General features: G+C 48.8%; 1 protein-coding gene across 1 annotated transcript in view; it reads right to left on the bottom strand.

Moving 5' to 3' along the window:
- Pkhd1 (PKHD1 ciliary IPT domain containing fibrocystin/polyductin) overlaps positions 1 to 19,985 on the bottom strand; it is a 268,602-nt gene that overhangs the window by 153,158 nt on the left and 95,459 nt on the right. Inside the window, exons 35-41 of the mRNA XM_048347537.1 lie at positions 19,565 to 19,777; positions 9,976 to 10,186; positions 9,469 to 9,626; positions 6,867 to 7,058; positions 3,913 to 4,038; positions 3,114 to 3,170; positions 2,511 to 2,641 (exon numbers count right to left, since the gene is read on the bottom strand). Coding sequence (XP_048203494.1) covers positions 2,511 to 2,641; positions 3,114 to 3,170; positions 3,913 to 4,038; positions 6,867 to 7,058; positions 9,469 to 9,626; positions 9,976 to 10,186; positions 19,565 to 19,777 — 1,088 coding nt within the window. The remainder of the gene's footprint in view (positions 1 to 2,510; positions 2,642 to 3,113; positions 3,171 to 3,912; positions 4,039 to 6,866; positions 7,059 to 9,468; positions 9,627 to 9,975; positions 10,187 to 19,564; positions 19,778 to 19,985) is intronic.

Below are 19,985 nucleotides of genomic sequence, written 5' to 3'. Positions count from 1 at the left end.
TGGGTTTGTGCTGTGAAGGCCATCAAGGTACCGGAGTTCAAGCCAGGGTGAATTTGTTATACTCTGACTGACAGTTTGCTCTTACGCACTGCACCTGCACAATTCTGGAATAATACTCAACAGCCACAAACTATCACACGGGCTTGAGGGTTTCTTCCCTGCTCTCCAGGCCAAGGATTTCAGAGGCAGGGGCATATGTGTGGATAGATAAAGAGGATTGAACCACCTTTTTCAGGTCTACAGGAGGCCTTTCGTGAAGTTAATGACACTACACCCATGTCGCGTCCGAACTGTGATCTTACCCCATTACCAAAGGCGTGGTCATGTCCTCACTGAAGCACGCTGGGCGAAGACCACACAGAAACTCTCCTTAGACTTTTTGCCTATTTATTCTGCATCTGAAATTACTTCAGAATCAAAATCTTAACATAACCAGGAGAATCCTAATTACCTATAGTCATACAGCGACCTATCAAACTTGAATACACCCCATTAAGCTCTAATCCAACCCTGAACCAGCCTCCTCGCAAGGGCAGAAAATCTACCAGCTGGAGACAGTTGCTCCGAGCAAAGAAACTGTGCCTTTCTGAATAGAGTAACTACCCTGGAGAGCCACGGTCCCCTCCACATCCCTTCTGCTTCTGCAGTTCTCGCATACACACATCCACGTCACAATTACGGCAGCCCCTTAGGATCACGCTAGGATAAAGGTGTATTTCCACAGTGCATTCTTCAAAGCGCTCCATGGGTCACCCACGCAGGACACACTCAGTAGACACAGTTCAGAGAGGAGAATACAAAAAGACATAGAATGGGAGAAAACAAGGGGCATGGTTGAAACGTTGGGCTGGATTTTGTGAGATTCAATGCAACAAATGAGTCTGACCGGGTCTAAAGGATATCGTTGATTAAACTTTCTCTTCGGCCTTCAGAAAGACTTTGAAATGTTTGGAACTATTCTTTACCCTCCCTTTGCCCGTATTCTTCAACTATGGAATTACACCGACATTCTTATAATTTAGCAACTTCTAGGTGGTAGACGTCGCACTCAGACCCTAAAAGCTGATAAGCCAATAAAAAGAGAATCTCATAATTATAGTGTTGCTGAAGAAGATGTCAGACACGTAACTAATGAATTTACATTACCAGCTTTCTCTGGAACCCATAGTCTCAGAGCACATGCACTGAAGACAAGTGAGTGAAGAGAAATGAAGAGGTAGTGGTCACTAGTTGTGGATGCCACTGTCGTTGTTGTGGATGCCGCTGGTTGTTGGGTACGGCTCTGTGGGTCGGTCTACAGGGGCTCCTAGGACACACTAGCTTTGCAGAGGGCTCTCTGGTCCACTGCTCTCATCAGCCAGTGGCAAGGACGCCCATCTTGGAGAGAATGCACCCCTCCCACAGCGAGGCAAAGATATGGCAGCTCCAGGTAGGTAGGTGAACCGAAGAGCCCCTTTCCTCAAGGCATCTCAGCACATTCAAGATGGTGCTGCGTAACAAGCACCCCCAAAACATGGCTCTCCAGGCTCTGTGCTTCCTCTGATCGCTGCCCCACAAGCCTGCCATGAGCAGCAAGTGAAATGCAACTCATCTGGACTTTGGTTTCTTCCAGACCCTGCAGCTCTGCTTCCTTTCCGTTCCAGCTTATTAGCTGCCCCAAGTAGGCACCTAAAATGGTGTGCCAGGCCTATCCTTGGAACCGACACGATTAAGAGTCTAAGGAGGGTTTTACAGATAACCACAACTTTTATGAGGGGTTCCTCAACTGAAATTATTTGCAAACGGATGATCAGCAGAAGCAGCTCAACCCTGAGTTGCTCAGAAGCCTGGCATACACGCTACGACTCAGGAGGCGGTCAGAGCAACATCCCGGGAAACTGAGTTCCTCCACCGACTGCACGGTCCATGAACTACAATCGCCAGAAAGAGGGACCTGAGCAGCTCCCCACTGTCCTGATGCAATGGCTCCCCCTCAGATCCGTGGCTAAGACATACCCAGAAAAAAAATGGTTAAAATGTTACCAAGAGAAATTAATCTTAAGCGATGGGATGAAAAAAAAAAAGAAATTTCTGTCATTGAAGTCTACTCCGTCCTCTCCAAACTGATGTAACCCCACACACTTAATTTAGGTATGAATACTCTTAGAAGGCACCGTAAGATAACTGGAGTCAGCGATAAAAGTCTTCACCCAAGGTGGGGTGATTCCGGAAGATATTTAGTTCACATTCGTTCGTCTAAATGACCAGGAAAATAATGACTATCTTCTTTGCTTTGATCCACAGAGGCCTTGCTTCAAAGGGTGTTTTAGGAACCTCAAGAGGGAAATGAAGTGATGGAATGTATCCTAGAGTTCTTGTCTAAAAGCAAACTGTCAACTACTTTCTTGATACAAACGTGCATCAAGCCAATGATTGGAGCTGTACCGGGGAAGCCGCCACCCCAGCGGACTGTGGGAGAGACCGTTACGCCCTCCGAGCTCTGGCCTGGCTGGGCCGCCTCACGAGCTTACCTCTATCACATTGGTGGGACTGCGGATATAGATGCCGGCCGGGGCCAGTGTTTCCAAACTAGAAAGACCCTCAGCACCAGAAACGCCGATGATGACATTGTTCGTTATTATATTGCCCTGTTCTGCCCAGTCTGATTTAAGTGAGAGAGAAAGGAAGAGAGAAATCAAACCCAGGGTATTCACAGACACAAATTAACACAACTTGGCATCCCTGATTCTCCTAGATCATACTTTATATAACGAATTTCATTATTTATAGTACATATGGCATTCATTATATACAGTACATATGGATACATGCATGCTATTCTCTGATATAACGTATTTTATTATTAGGTGTGGATGATATTAGCACATTAGCTACCCCATTAGGTACCTAAAATGTTATGTAAATGCTGTATTTGGAATACACACAATTAGAGCCTAAGGAGAGTTGGACAGATATAATATACACACATATGCCCATAATAATACGCATTCTATCTTTAGAATTTAGTAGGCATTTAGTAAGACATTCACCATTTTACCATCAGATCTGAATACAAAACATATGATGATTGTGAATGGACTGAAACAGATTTAAAATCCAGCTTGCACATTTACCACGTTTGCTTCCAGGACTGGCGTCGTGGGATAGGTTCCTTATATCCAATGGCATCCCTGGGAACGAAACCACACCGCCTCAGCACGTCTGATCCCATTCAGGAAAACAAGAACCCTGCCACACTACTTCTGCTCTGGGTACTGGCTATTTTGATTCTGTTTTGATTTTGATCCTGTCTTTTTATCCATAAATCAGACAAAGAAATAAAGATCCTATGGACTTTGTAGTTCTGGGATGTCATAGGGCCAAATGTTCACTTAAACTACAAAGACAAGAGAAACACGTCTTCCTCCAACGACTTCTTAAGTGACCGTCTCAGCCTCCTCCCTCCATGTGCAAGCTGAGAGCCTCCTTCCTCCTGCAGGTCTCAGGTGTCCTAGAGGAATAAGCTTCATGCCCGGAAGCTTCTCACTCAGTGAAGATGGAGTAGAAGAAGATGGGAAGACCACAAGACACAAGCCATGTCTAGTCACCTGAGGGTCATCAACAGGCAGGCAGGCAGGCAGGCAGTAGCCCTGCCAAAGCCCTCATTTCTAGAACTTTGTGTATCTTTCTGAGTCATTTCATGGGTCTGAGTTTGGAAATGTGGGGGATCATAAGACAAATACTACATCTCACTTGCCACACGGTAGATGCCAAATGCATATAATTAATAACATGCAGCAAGCTGATGACAGCGATGACTCGATTTAAACTTACTGCTTGGAATGACAGACAATCCCTAATGATCTGAAGGCCAAGCTTTTATAAGTTGGGAATTCAACGTTAAAGAAATGAGTTTGAGTTTCTGTTACTTACCTACCAGCAGTGCATGGCCTGAAATCTTGTAGAAGACATTGCTGTCCACCCTCAAGCCCCAGGTATCGTGCATACTGAGGCCCCTGCTAAAGGAGTTCCTCACCGTGCAGCCGTGAACATAGGAACCTGGAAGGAAACCGTCAGAGATGGAAATCCCATCTGGATCTCACTGGCTCCTCGGGTCCTGCTGCCCACATCCAAAGCCCGCTACACCGTCACTGAGACTGTTTCCCCACACAGCAGCGACCCTCAACACTTGAGACACGGCTACCGAATTAAGAAACCGGACAATTCAGACTGGGGGCGTTTAAAAGATAGACAAGGATGGAATCCAAAGATCAAGCGTTCACACAAAGAAAATCACCTGGGGAAAAGGAAAGTGTGGTCAGAGCACAAAAGCCACATGGCTGCCAAGATGGCCACCTGCCCTCCATCTTTGACATCATCTTCCAGGACAACATGGTAGGCACGGTTCAGAGCTACGGACCGGGCCACTCATGGGTCAGCTCTGGTCTTTGCAAACTGTGTCTTGCTTAAGAAGGCGTGGTTATTACTTCTTGAGGTGGAAATTAATATTTATAGCTTGTCTGTAATGAGTACGTGGGGCCCAAGATGACCAGTTATTCCCATTCGAAATCGTTATCGCAGCCAAAAGTGGATCTGAGGATCACCACTCCCACATTTGGATAGGTTAGGTTTGTGAAACTGATGGGAGGATATGTTTAATTATGCTAAAAGGGGTAAATAAATGAATGTTTAGGGAAATAATGGCGCTGGTTCCCTATGTGGACTCTGTAGTTAACCCCCTCAAATATGATTCCATGGCCTGAGACATCCAATGAATAAACATTCACTGAGGATCGATGTACTACATGATAAGGTTTCTGTCAATCATGGATCGCATGTACAATGGTGGCCCCATAAAATTATAGGGGCGTAAATAACTCCTGTCATCTGGCCACATAGAAACTGTCATATCAAACACAATACATTGTTCACGTTCATCACGATGCAGTTATAAAGAAATATATTGTGCTGCCAGCTACGTGAAAGTGCAGCCTGTAAAATTATGCGCAGTATATAACACAGGGATGCATGATACGGTAACAGTTCCACTGTGGGTTTATGCATTCACTGTACTCCACTTCTTACCAATATTTTAGAACATACTCCTTCTACTTATAATTTTTTTAATGTCTCTGTGAAGCAGTAGGCTACAGTACACCACAAACAGCCTCTTTCCATCCCCTTGACCGCATCAAGAATGGGTAAGCAGCGAGCTGCACGGAGTTCAGGCCAGCTACCCAGCTGCTCAGGGGGAAAACAGGAGGACTGCGGTTCCTGGCCCGCCTAGGAAAAGAAACACGTTTTCTTTTTCTACTCAAAGAAACACATTTGCATTTTAACAGGGACTTACAAATGATGATATCTTAACCCTATTTTTTTTCACATAAAACTGAATCTATATAAATAGAAATAAGGTGCAATTACTCTGTAGAAATAGAAGAAGCAGATAAGTGAGTTTTGAGTAGGGAGGGTTTTCATTATGTTCACTTAACTCAGCTGTGATTACCAGATACTCATTTACTAAAAACGACCTCTGCACCCCAGAGGCTGCAGCATTATAAGCAACGGGCAGCCAGGTGCCAGTGGCTCACGCCTGTGACCCTATGAGCCTCGTAGCTCCAATTACCCAGAAACAGAAAGCAGGCTAGAAGTGGAGGCCTAGCTCACCACATTATGTATATCAGGCACAAGAAAGGCAAGTGAGCATTCAAGGCCCTGAGTTCAAGCCCCACTACTGACACACACACAAAAAAAAAATACACGGATATAACAGTTAATAAGCAGCAGTAACCTAAAGAACCAGAAAGGCCCAAAGGTACTATTAACCATCCCAGCGTCATAGTGAAGGGACCAACATCTTACATGACTAGTACAAATGAACAAAGAAATATCTGGAAAGGTCAAGACAGACCTCCTTGGCGTGCGAACGGCTTGAAATGAAGGCACGTGTCCTAGATGCCTAGCGAAGACTCTGCCCACAGTCTCATCAAGAGTCGTAGCCCCTGCCTGCTTTTGAAAGCCTGGCACCTCTCCCGGCCTGCCTGCAGCACAACACGGTCCTGATGTCTCCTCGGGTACCAGCCTCTGGAACCCAGAGCCAAGGCAGAATCATGGTGTGGGTGTCGGCCGCGCGGAGGGAGGGGGCCACTCTCCCCACACACACACACTTAGCCTCTGCACCCCAGACTGTCTGAATGTCAGTTTGGCTTTGGGGTTTACGCCCTAGATTGCTGCTGTGTCCCTCTGACCTTAGAACCCAGAACTTCCACCAGCGCCTGTGATCTGCTCCTTTATTCTGGTTCTGATCTTGTGATGCTTTCTGGTCCGGGGGCTTCCTGCTCCCTTCCTATTTGGCTCTGGCCAGGGGCTCAACGCCGCCTCCTCGGTGCTCCCAAGATGGGCCCTTGGGTCTTGCTAACCCTCCGCCCACTTCTCAGGCAGATGATGCAGACAGCTTCCCATAAACAAGGCCTCCACTGTACCCAGACTGCCACAGGGCCGCTAGCGTGGACGCCCCCAAGTCAACGCTCCTCACACAGAGCCGGTGAGTGCAAGAGGACACGCAGAAGAGGGTTGTGTGACTCGCTTCCTGTGAGCCATCCTTACACAGACACGCTCAGAGTTCGCTGCTTAGACTACGTGTCCCCGAACCATAAGGTGTTTATGTTTAAAATTCCGATACCTTACCGGACACCAAAATCAGCCCAATTCCGAACTGTCGAGAGCTGCATGAACCAACTGTTTAAGCACACCCAAGTTTGACATAAAGGATGACCCATCTCGGAATCCTCCCATCCCACGCACTTCCCGTCATGAGCCTCGGCAAGCAGGACCGGAGTCGTGGGACAGACACGCGGTTCTGGACCCCAGAGCCCGGAAGCCCTTACCTCTCAGCGCTCCCGCCAGCGTGAGGGCGCTCGTGTGCTTCCGGAAGGCTTGCCCCAGGTCTCGGAGTTGCACTCCTCTCATCTGGACCAGACTGGGCTCCTCGGGGGAGGACTGGACAACGACTCTGGCCCCCAGGTCCCGGGATCCTAGTCTCTTCTCACTTTTGGAATACAAGCAGTGCTCCAGATCGTCTGAAACACAGAATGAAGCCAGTGGACCGAAGGCGCCGGGACACCTCTCTGTGCGTAAGGCTCTGGTGGCACAAAGGAGAGACCGTGAGCACTGACTTCATTCCGCAATCTTACTTCCACGCAATGCCTTTCTGTGGATGACCAGCAGCCAGTAATCAGGGGGACAGGGTGTTCTCTTTATTATTTCCAGGTGCCTCCTAGGCACCTTCATTGTCGACACAACCTGGCAGGCTCACCCACAGACACAACTTAAATGGATTTCATATCAATCTAAGAGATTCTCCAGAAGGGAATACGTGGTAAAGTTATCTTCTCGGAGTTGGCCATTGTAGGGAAGAGATAGGAACCCTGAATGTTCTCACAGACTCGTTTCATTCTAAGCTGTCCAGCAGTGTTTTCCCTTTCCAGAGCCTCGTCTAGGCAAATTGAGGGCTCCAGAGAAGGAATGGATGCCCCTTGTGCCTCTCCTTTCTAAACGGTGCCCCTAGTGAGGACAAGAACCTACTGTGCCCCGCACAGATGGCCACTATCACTGTGACGTGGGGACGGAGGGACTTGGAATACCTCCTGTGAACACATGGTATGACACAACCTCAGGATGGAGGGGAGATTCTCTCCTGAACTGACTCATTATGGTCCACGTGAATGAAGCCAGAAGGGAAGATTCTCTCCTGAACTGATTGATTACGGTCCACGTGAATGAAGTCAAGAAGTAGCAATAGGGCTGGGGATATAGCCTAGTGGCAAGAGTGCCTGCCTCGGATACACGAGGCCCTAGGTTCGATTCCCCAGCACCACATATACAGAAAACGGCCAGAAGCGGCGCTGTGGCTCAAGTGGCAGAGTGCTAGCCTTGAGCGGGAAGAAGCCAGGGACAGTGCTCAGGCCCTGAGTCCAAGGCCCAGGACTGGCCAAAAAAAAAAAAAAAAAAAGTAGCAATAACATCAAACGTCTGGTCATTCCTGAGTAAACTTCAGAGTCTATTCCTTACAATACTCCAGAGAACAAAGAGCTGTTGTATATTTGTATGCTTTATTGTGGATTCTTTTTTTTTTTTTTTTTTTTTTTTTGGTGCTGGTGAGCCATACGTTTTCAAGTGCCCAGATTTTATATTTTGGATTTAGTGAACTTATTCTCACACTTGAGCTCCTCCCTCGCCCTCCCCCCTATACAAACTGAGTGATGTGTTCTGAGATTATGGCAGTTACAGTATAATTGATGAGATACAATTGTTTCCCATTAGGAATGAACAGATCTGAATTATGGCCTAATGGCAGTATGACTGAATTCAATGTATTGAAAAATGTGAATGGAGAAAACTTGCGTGAGAATTAGCAAGAGAATATGAACAGAGTGAGGATCCCAATTCAGCAGAATTGTTAACGCGGTCAGTGGATTCGAACCCGCTTGTATCCAAACGTCTCTTACACATCTGAGAATGGATGACGTGGATGGAAGGGAACGAGGTGGAGGGCTTTCTGTACTAACAACTCCCAATCCAACCACATTGGGCCGCGCCAACCCACACATACGCACAGCTTCTGCTCCAATACTTAACCCTGACATTCCTCCCGAATCCAGACAGTACCCTATACCCGGAGTCCGCTTCTGCTCTGTTCTCTCAGTTGCAATGTGGATAAAATTAGACTCGGGATCACCACCCCCTCATCCCCCAAACCGGTTCCTTTTTCCATCTCAGTAAATGGTCTCATCATCCATCCAGAGCTCGTGCCTGGAAGTCATCCTTGACATACACACCGTCCTGGACCAAAGTTGACGAATGATAGCTTCACACCATGTGAAAGCCTCATAATCTACAGCCTGGGAAACCAAAACATAGCCTACTAAACTAACCATCCCTGAAATAGATGTTTAATAGGCACGTCAGTGTGATTCAGTGCCAGCTATCCTATGAAAAGATAAATTGACATTTCTGCCCCCCCCCCTCCACTTACCTGGAGAATGTGGCAGTTCACTCGGAAAACAGAACACAAAAGTGGAAGAGGAGCTCAAGCCTAATCAATATGAACGGGCTGCTTGGACCTATGATCCTGGCAGTATGGTTTCCTTGAGACTCTAAGAGCCCAGAATCGAAGTTTAGGCTTCATTATAACATGTAACCTGTAGCTGTAACTCAGCTCCCTGGGTTTCATTTTTTTTTAATAGGATCTTTCTCCCCTTTCAGAGAAATCATTCGCTTACTCTTTCTTCTTGTCTTCTGTCTTTCCCTTCACAAGTGAAGGAGAGAACGAAATGCCAACTGATCAAGAGCATTCTCAAACTGACAAGAGTATTTGGGCCATGCAAGCATTAAGGGCCCTTCCATACTCAAAGCCACGGACTTAACTCCATCACAGTTGGCAGTGAGAAATTCTTTCTCTTTGGATTTCCCAACCAAACACTGCTCTACCTTCAGAAGCACCCGCCTCCTGGCAGGAGGCGAGGAACTCCCTTCTCTCAGTCGTGAGATTCCCACGGATGGAAATCTTCCTGCTGAGCAGCACCACCATGGCCTTGAACACACGACGCTCTCCGGACACCCAGCTCTCGGTAAAGTTGTGAGAATACCTGGAGAGAAAGAGAGCAAAACGCGCCTGCCGCCGTCTCTCCAGACCACACTGGCGATGCTACCTGACTCCAACATCTGCCGTCTGTTTCTTCAGCAACTCCAATGCCAGAAAAGCGACCTTCTTTCACCTATGCATTTTCTTCAGTGATCATCGTGTCAGTGTATGAACACAGTGCCTTTGATCAATGCCACCCCCTTTGTCATTCTCCCCATCACCTATGCATTTGTTTTAAACTAGAAACCGTGCGGAAGACCGTGTCGACGGACGTTTCGCGTGAGACGGAACTGTGAGGGTTCTATAGAAATAATTCAACTTCCAGGTGGACTCAGCCAGCTGAGAGCCAGTACCTCAAGGGCGACCTCAGATGAAGGACCGCTCCGTGCACCGCTTCCACGGTGCTGACCTCCTCCAGGGGCTGCGCCCCGCCCACGCCGGTTCCGCTGACGACGGCGACGTCCGCCCCGCCGGGCCAGTCCACCGCATCCTCCAGGAGCAGCGCGGTGTCCCGAGCACGGGCCGCCGCCCCGAGATGGGTGACGAGGACTTCCGGCAGTGAACCTGAAGCATTCCAGAAAGAGCTTGCTCAGATTTGCGCAGATCCACGGGTTTCCTGGTAAACACACACGCGCTCACTGCACCAGGGGGCCCGCCGCAGTCTTTCCACACGTAAGGTGCGCTTTGATCATATTCTAGGACTCCTGTTTACACGCCGCCTCCCCTTTATAACTCGTTAATAAATCGTGGTCCATGCGGGCAGGAAAATTCTATGAAAGAACATAAGAAGCAAGCCTCGGGGTCTGTGAGCACTAAGTTTTGGATATTCCTTTGGAGGCTTTATTGAGAGGGGATAGTTGGATATTATTTTTCTCATCTACAAGAGGTAGCAGTAAAAGTAGTCCAAGATAAGAGTTGTAATGTGGGAAAGACAGAAATTGTCATCACAACGAACTTCCGTTTGACTCCTCTTCTGATCTGGTTGCTCTGGGGAGCCACTGCGTGGGTCTGCCTCAGTTTCCCCCCTTTCAAACGGAAGGGTGATCTTCCCACCTCAGGTTTTAGGATTCAGTGAGACAATACCTATCAAGTCCCTATACAGGGAATCTCACCACAATACAGGCCCTTGATAACTACTAGTTTTCTTCTGTCCCTGCACTACACTGTGTCTTGAAAATAAGATTTGGCCACTTCTAATTCCAAGTTTAAAAAAAAAAAAAAGCATGGTGATTAGGTTCTGAAGTAGGCCGGAACAAATCCCCACAGGAAGAATTCAACTCACCTCACAAGATCATAGAAACAGCACGGAAACAAATCATCTGAAAAATGGCTTTCCCGAGTCCTGATGGAATAAATGACCCCTTCAAATCTAACGCTGCATGCGTCCAGGACAGAATTATCTTTCCTGTGTGCCAGTACTGGGGTCTCGAACCCAAGGCTTTGGACTCTTTCTGTGATTTTTTTTTTTAATTCAAAGCTAGCACTCTACCACTTGAGCCACCACTCCACTTCTGGATTTTTTTTTTTCTGGTTAGTTGGAGATAAAAGTCTCCTGGGCTTCTCTGCCCAGGGCTGGAAACATCATTCTCAGATCTCAGCCTCCTGGGAAGCTACCGTCGCAGGCCTGATCCCAACTCCAGAAGAGGATGTTTAAGCACAGCTGAACGAAGGAAAACGCTTCACCTGTATTGCCATCTACCTTCAGCATCAAAGCATGTTAGGACTCAGCTCCCGGAGATGTAAGATCACCTGTCTTGCGGGCTCCACGGGACTTTCCCGGCAAGAGTCAAGGCAAAGATTTTCAGAGGCCTCCATACAGCAAGACTGGAGCAACCCCAGAGCTTTCTCCCTGCTCCTCCCTCTCCCTTCAGTACATTTCCTCTCTCCTCGGCAATAGATCATAATTTACCTCTAGCCCACAGCCAGTTACTGTCCTCCCTTCCTACACAAAGTGAATTAGTAATACTTGAATCTCTAACTACAGAGGTGGCCGACAATAAATCATTTTCAAATTATTTTAAACTTTCCTCTTTATTTATTCGACTGTGTGTGTTCAAGCACTTGCTCCAGTCATGTTGTTCTACAGTTAGAGAGGTCTCGGGGTTAATGGTATCATTCCCGAAGTTTACTCGGGCAATAATTTTTATCTGTTAAAAAAAAAAACTACAGAGTTCAAAATTTCTAATTATAGGGTAGGTGAAAATTAAGACATAAATCATCCCCAATGAAAATAAGTTTAATTTTATTCCTTGTTTGTGTATTTTAGCCTTTCGGAACCATGAAATTAAATAAAGTTTACTTGTAAGTGTGCGTCCTAAGTGTGAGTTTCTCTCACTTGTCCTGGGTTGTCTACATAGAAAAATCTCCACCCAACAGAGGGAAATGTGTACCAAAGTCTGTGACCATTTGTGCAGCAGATAGAGTCAAAATGCCATCTATTTTATAGGTACCAACATCCATGGCAGAACCAAAGGAGAGACAATGAAGATATTTCTTAATTGACCATTCTCCTACATAATGGTCAAGTCAGAATGAGTGGATAAAGTTAGAGAATCTTTAAAGTGCCTGTTGGACTAGTAACATCAACTTAGGGCCTTTCAGCTGTCCACAGAGCCACCAGAGTATAGAAAAAATTATATGAACACAGTTTGAGATCATTTTTCTATATAGGAAAAAAGACATCCTGCATTGTTTTTCTACAGATAATTGAGAAACCACACAGACACCAGGGGAAAGAACCTGTGTGCTTTGAGGAACGGCATTTCTATTTCTTTCGTTAGCACCTTTACATTTCTACTCTGATGTAAAAAGAAATAGGATTCTATTTCTTCATTATTGTAATGAAGTGGCTCTTCTCTCAGTCTTTGTCTCTGTCTAGCATGCTCATTCTCCCTCCATTCTGTTATTCACTTGGGATACAGATTTAAGTCCCACAAAATAAACAAGACAGAGGACAGTTAGTGCTTCGAGTGTATCAGCCCACAACGATTATTTTCTTTCTCTCTATGCCCATTTGGTAAGAACAGTACTCTGGAACTATGTAATTATGGATAAATGACATCGAAATGCTTGAACAATAATTTGTAGGAAAGACAATTATGAGTAGAAGTCATTAGTGGGAGTAAATGAATAGTTTGTTGGTTAACAGGTCAACGTTGAAAGCCCAATGTGGTTAAACATTTTATTAAATTACAAGTTACGAGAATAGCCTTTTGTCATTTGTAGGCACACTTATAAATTACTAAGCTTTGTAAACTGCGTTTTTTTGTGCTTTGTTTTACATTTGTGGAATAGAAAGGAAGAAGCTACCCAGCTTGGGTTAGGGGAGGTCTAGGAAGAGCAATGACTCACAAAAGAAGTGTGCGTAATTGCTCGTCAGGAAAGGCAGCCAGGCCCCCAGCCCCCGTGCGGCACTTAAATAACATCATAGAGAAATGCACAAGGAATCAAAGCGGATCGGGTACAGTTACTGCGGCGTAGCAATCTCCCCAGGCCAGGAACTGTACTTCTTGAGTTCTCTGCTCCCAACTGCTGGAACTGGGAGTGGGGGTGGGGGTGGGGGTGGGGGTGGGGGAGGGGGGTACCACACTCACCTTGGCAAAGTTGCTTTGGATCGGTAACGTAATAGTCATGGGCTTTAAGGACCAAGGCATGGACATCGTTGAGAGTCATATTTGAATCTCCTAAAATTGCCTTGCTGAAGAGTGTTGAGAAAATTGACTAACCATCGGGGAGAGACAGATAACTGATTTATAAACTACATCAAAGGGAATCCAATATGGATTAACCACACAGCCAGCCACCTTCTCCTCCAAGGAGCCAGATGGCGGGGGTCTTGGGTCTATAGGCCGGGTTGCCTCTGTTGGGACTGCACGATTCTACTGCTCCAGGACAAAGCAGCGAGCATAGTCCCTAGACAAAGAGGCAGTGCTGTGCCTCGGTAAAATACTGTTAACAAAAGCAAATAATGAATCATAGTGTACCAACTCTGTTAAAAGATATGTGTTTAAAAAAAAAAAGCCAAAGGGGAAGAAAAAGAAACCAAAAGATTAACGCTTACGTAGATTCAAATAGAAAAGGGTTTCTAAACACGGACTTAAAAACAAAAAATAATAATAATAAAATAAAATATTTGTAGATTTGCTATCACAAATATTATAAAGGTCAATAAAACACTGAAAGAAAAATAACAAACAAAAGGAAAAGTCCTGTAATCAAGAAAGTTGCAAAGAGAAACAGAAGGGATAAAGCTGTATGTGAGATCCCGAGATGGCTAGAAATGGACCTTAAACTTGAGAAGATGGTTCCAGAAATCTGGACGGTTTCTCTCCAGTGCGTCCCTGCCACAGGGAAATGGCAGGGAAATGCCTGGCGCGTCCTGATGTGCTCCCCGAGGCAGTGAGGAGAAGGCACCAGGCTCCAGTGGCCTCCCTGCCAGCTGCCATTTCTTCGACTACGTGAAGTAAAGAGCAACCCCAGTCCTCCTCCCTTCACAGGGGGCTCTCAGGGGCTAGAAAGAACAGGAAGGCACTTTGAAAACTGTAGTGCCAGGATCAATGTGAAATCTAATTTTAACAAATAGTGAACAGAATACCCAGTTCAATAATACTCTTTTTCCATGCCCAGGCTATTAATAGGTTTGCTTTGATGATGCATGTCGAAGAACGCTCTTTGAAGAGAAAAAAAAAAAATCACAGGATTCTGCCTATGTAGCTTCCCGTTTACTTAACAAAGTTTAGTTTCTTTTGATATTCAAAAATATAAAAGATGTAAAGTATTACGTAGTTAATAAGCTATAAGAAGGTTACTACTAGAGACAAGAAGTAAGGGGACAAAGGGGAAAAGGCAGAAGTATCTATACTAATAGATAGTGTCTTACAGCTCTGCTTAAAATGTTGGACTTTATCAGAGGAAGAACCGGGAGCCACAGAAGAATGTTCCAGCAAGGGCGTGACATAAATGGCTTTCTGTCGGTACGGGATGGCCTTGGCTCCTGGGCCAATGGTGAATGGGAAAGGGATGAGCATGGGAAACAAGAGCGCAATGAGGGAGCTCACACAACAAACAGGAGTCGACGTTGTCACCGACTCCAGTGAGAACAATAAAAGTGGGGGAGACGCGTGGCTCACAAGTTAGCCCAAAATTAAAGTAAACACGACGTGGGGGCAGATAAAGTATCAAATGGCAGCGAAGGTGTCACAAGTGCCAACTTAGGTTGACAAGATCACTGGAAAACAAACACCCTCTCACCCTTCTTCCTTCCAAGGGAGGGGATTTCACCCCCTCAACGCTTCAGACAAGCCAAGCAATGGCGAGAATGCGCATGCACGGGGTAGCTGCGCTTCGTTTTGTTTTGAACCTGCCACCGCGGCTAGAACGTTATGCCCTGTTCTGCTTCTAGTGGAAGCCTTTAGTGTCAGCTCCTCAGGTAGAAAGTAGCACGGAGGCCGCTCTTTCCAAGACCCGCTAGCCAGTCGGGGTCGACCGAGGGCTCGGACCCCGGCACTCGGCTTCCGTGCGGAGTGAGCATTGTGCGATGAAGCGAGGTCACACTCATCTGCAGAAGAGGCGCTTCGCCACAGCCTAGAGGAAACCACGGCTGCGCCACGCGATGGAGGCCGGGCGCTGTGAGTCACGTCTGTCATCCCAGCTGCTCCGGGGGCTGAGACCTGAGGACCGCGGCTTCGAAGCCGCTTAGGAAGGAAATTCCGTGGGATTCTTCTCTCCAATTTGCCGGCCAAAGCCTTCCGCACACACACACCCTCACAGCACGGAGCGTGCTCCGGGCAGGGGCTGGGGGCCGTCGCGGGGGACACGGCCACCGACGGTGAACCACAAAGCCCAAGACGCACGTGGGGCCCAATCCAGATCGGAGGCTCCCGACCCGCCTTTTGCACGTAACCGGTCACAAAACAACCATTTCTCAGATGGGAAGTACAAGCTCAGCTTCTGTCGTAGGCTGTCAGGATTTGCTGCAAACACAGAAGCTTAAAAATAAACAAAAATAACAGGAGAATCTGTGTTCTCATGAGATGTACGTTCTACTGGAAAAGGCAGTGGGGCGAATACAATAGCTAGGAGACATAAACGAAGGGTAACGTCTTCGCCACAGGAGGGAGGCAAAAGGTTGACGGTGGGAATAGGAACATGTTCTCAGAGATCAGACAGCCACGGGCAAAGGGTCCGCATCCTCATCTGAGCTAAGGACCCCGGTTCTGGCTCCCTGAGGGAGATGCCGATTAACTGAAAGCAAAGCCAGCTCGGGGAGAACAGACCCAAAACAGTCTAACGGCTTCGTCAGAACACCTGGACTCAGTTGCGCCTGAGATTGTTTTCAATTACATGCGCCTATAAATGCCCTTTTTTTTTGTTGTTTCTTGAAGAGGGTAGCCTGTCACTTGCAACCAAAAAAGACCTGAGTAATGTCAATACTTTTCATTAAATATAGAAACTTGAAGTACCTCACAATGAGTTTCTAAGTGGGGTTCCTGCTGTACTTGAACCGTTGAATAGCTAGAACTCATTTCTAATTAGCAGTATACATTTACATGTAAACACTTAAAATTAAAAGACCTTAAAAACAGCATGTTGACTGAAATCTGTTGGCGGATCTTTCCTTAAAAAGTGCAGGTTCTGGTAATTTAGAGAATCCTTCCTTATAAACGGAGGTAAGGTCACCCTTGCCCAGATTAAACGTTTAGCAGATTATGCTGACCGTGGGGCACAGAATCATTAGGGCATAGAAAAACCCCCAATGTTGCCTTTCATTGCCAATACTGGTTATGTTTTGGAGGACACGCGGCCAAGAACTACGAAAAGAAAGAAAAGACTTGAGGAGGGACTGTCATCACACAATCCCTGGGAGCCGCAAGCAGCGCTAAGCCCGCAGAGGACCTAAGCGGGACTGTGAGGCCTTCTCTGGGGTCGGTTTGTTTTGAAGGTGCCCGGGCTCCTCTCTTTGGTGGTAGAGAACGGAAGTCCATGTGAAGTTAGGAACCGCCGATGGCTGTATGAAGAAGCCAGCAAGGAGTAAGGGAGAGCAAGGAGGAGCCGGCAGAGACACGGGAGCTGAGAGTCACCCGGGTGACATTCGGCCTCCGGAGACCCCCGCGGCAAAGCCAGCACTGCCTTGACCATTTGTTCTCACTGGGCTCCTGTCCCCTAAGCCAAGCAATCTGAGAGTTCTCAAGCGACAGGCATATATCAAGACAGGCCGCCACGCCGCCACGTGGGTCTCCAGAGAGAACCCACCTAGTCCAGCCAAGGGGAATGAGAGGTAAAGAAAGGGTAGCCAGCCTTGGGGAACAGAGGATCACACAAAGAGAGGACCTGAAGTTCTCAGAGAGAAAGGAAGGGAGGGAGGGAGGGAGGGAGGGAGGGAGGGAGGGAGGGAGGGAGGGAGGGAGGGAGGGAGGGAGGGAGGGAGGGAGGGAGGAAGGGAGGAAGGGAGGAAGGGAGGAAGGGAGGAAGGGAGGAAGGGAGGAAGGAAGGGAGGAAGGAAGGAAGGAAGGGGAAGGAGAAGAAGAGGAGAGGAGAGGAGAGAAAAGGAAAGAAAAAGATCTAGACGGTCTAGGTAAAAGATGACCTGGTCAAGTTATTTAACAAGTAACTATATAATAGGGATAACAACTATGAGTTGACTTCTTGAGCCATGTAAACTTTCATTGCTTGGCTGAAAATCTTTCTGTTGGTGAAACCCCTGCAGCCATTCCAGGCGCCATTTTGTAAGACGCTACGTGAAAGACCCTGAGCATCCATACACCCCACTCTTGGCCTAACCCACAGACACAACGCTGAGGTTAAAGACAGACAGCCTTCTGCTTTACAGCAACTACAATAAGGGCACCCAGCACAAGCCCGGAAAAAAGAGAACAGAAATGCAACACTGGTTTGTTTTGTTTTGTTTTCACACAGAAACACATTTGCTCACTTAGACCACTCTTCCGTTTTTATCTCTACAAATTTCCCCCGTTCCTAACAAATGCACTAATGCTCTCCTCAACCATGCCCCACATCCTCAATTTTTCACGGAAATTTCCAGTGCGAGGCGACGCTTAACTCCTGTGATTTCTTAAAAAGGACAAAGAGAGAAATCTACTCAAGGCCATAAGACTCCTTTTTTTTTTTTTTCCTTTCCTCTCTAAGAAACTGTCAGACAAATTTCTCAGGGAGGAACTGGAAATGAAAGGCAAGACATTGATTAATTTCCCTGCCGAACGATCAATAAAAGCTCCCCCGCCCTGCCCGGACGCCCACCGCGGAAGCAAGAGCCGTAATTACATTGTCAACGCGTCTCGCGCCGGGCTGACAGCCGCCCCTTGGAAGGTGACAGGTGACGGGTACTCGGTTCAGGCGGAGCTGGACTGACAGACAGAGGGGCGCTGGCAGAGCGCCACGGCGAAAGGTCCCCACGGACCAAAAGCCATCCGAACCCCAGCCCTCCACGCCGGGGGGACCCGCGGCCCCCCGCCTGGTGCACGATGGCAGTGGGCACGAAACGCTCTGCCCTCCACGGGGCTTCAGAACACGCCTGCTCCCTGCCCGCTCCCACGCGGAAACACCAGGCTTCATTGCTCTCGCGCGTGCACACATATGTGGGGGGGATGGGGGTGCACGTGCAGGTGTGCGTGTGTGTGCGCGCGTGTGTGTGTCGGAGCGTGTGAGAATTTCTCTGCACTCCAGCGTTCTCGGGGAGAGGGCCCTGACGAGTCCAGCCAAGGAAGTCATCTGGAATCCAGCTCCACCCCTGTGGCCGCCACCAGTGAGTCACCCCACGGAGAGCCACGCAGAGTGCCACGCAGAGGAGTGCCACGCAGATGCCTAGCTCTCGCCAGCCAGAGGCTTTTGTAGAACCAAGTGGGTGAGTTTCCTCGCTCTCCTCCCCCGGGCACCAGACCGCCTTGCTCGTTCACCTGCCCATCCGACAGACAGTAAGAGAGAACCGGGTTTTCCCAAAGCCCCCGTGTCACACACACCCCCCCCCCCAGATCTAGCCGTGGCCCTGGCGAAAGGCCGGCCAAGCCGGCCATGGTTGGACCACACTCTGCCATCAGGGCAGAGGGGAAACACGAGCTCCGGAGCTGGAAGCAAGGTCCCGAGTGACCACGACACTCGGAGCTGCATCCGGAAGGGGACGCCCCTCGCCCCGAGGGCCAGGCTCTTCTCCACGCGACAGGAGGAGACAGGAATGGGCTCGATGGCGCCCGTGCCCCGAGCGGTAGCGCCGCCACGGGAGAGGGCTCTAGGGGACGGTTGGTGACAGGGCTGCGGATGCAGGAAAGGAGAAGGTGGGAAGGAAGAAGAGGAAGCGCAGAGCGGGGAAAGGCGAGAAGGAAGAGGAAGTCGACCGTGAGAGGAGAAACAGAGGTGGAAATGGAGACGGAGAGGGAAAGGACGCCAGGCTCAATGTCCACGAAGCGCGCGCGGCACGGGTTGCGCTTTCTTCAACTTCCACTGTTTCCAAAATATCTCAGGAGCAGCCACGCTGCTTTCACTGTGCGAGGGGACAGTCAGGAGCCATTTTCTTTCTGTTATTCCTCCCCGCCATTGCTTGGGACGGAGTGGAGGGGGACTGGAGGGGGGGTCGCTCTTGGTAACTCAGCTCTACCGTGGCCATTGGCCGTCAGCACACCACCTCCACTTACAGTCCAGCAACCAGGGCAGGTCCCCGACTAAACGCCCTCTCCACGGGGCACACCCAGGCCCCGAGGGCCAGCTGACAGTGGACACCAGTCCAGTCCTGCAGGGAAGGAAGGAAAGGGCCGGTGCAGCAGCCCAGCCAATGGTTTCCTCCGCGTGTTGATAAAATGGTGCCACGCCCCACCTGACCTGCAGCCTCAGCCAGCGATGCCGGGCTTCCCGCCGAGAGTTGCGTGCGCTTCCCCGGCCCGGGTGCGGGTCAGGCGGAGCCCGATTCCCCTCTGCCGCCACGCGCACACTCACCGTGCAGGGCGAGGGTTCCGTTCCGCACAGCCAGGAACTTGACGCCGTAGGGGTGGAAGGGCGGCGAGCGGGAGCTCCCGTGCAGGGTGATCTGAGCCGCGCCCGCGAAGGGTCTGTCCTCCGTTCCCACGCGGAGCTCCCCGCCGTCGGAAATGAGAATGGAGTGGGCCCTGAGCTCCAGGGGTCCCGGGCCCAGGAAAATCAGCTTGCCTCCTGCGGGACCAAGAGGAGACCGTGAGGCCCGACGTCTGAGGACGTGGCCTTCCCTCGTGCACCTCTGGAAGGTCAGCTCACTTCATCTCGAGCCCCGACACCGCAGGGAGGAAGAGCAGACAGCCACGCGCGGGCGCCGCGCTGGGCCGTGCAGCTAGCGTGGATTAGATAGGACACTATGCGCTGCGGGTTTGCTGATCGTGTTTTT

This window comes from Perognathus longimembris, chromosome 6 (assembly GCF_023159225.1).
Source record: "Perognathus longimembris pacificus isolate PPM17 chromosome 6, ASM2315922v1, whole genome shotgun sequence".
Taxonomy (NCBI): Eukaryota; Metazoa; Chordata; class Mammalia; order Rodentia; family Heteromyidae; genus Perognathus; species Perognathus longimembris.
The sequence above is the reverse complement of the archived record's forward strand: the minus strand, read 5'-3'. Positions and strand labels throughout refer to the sequence as shown.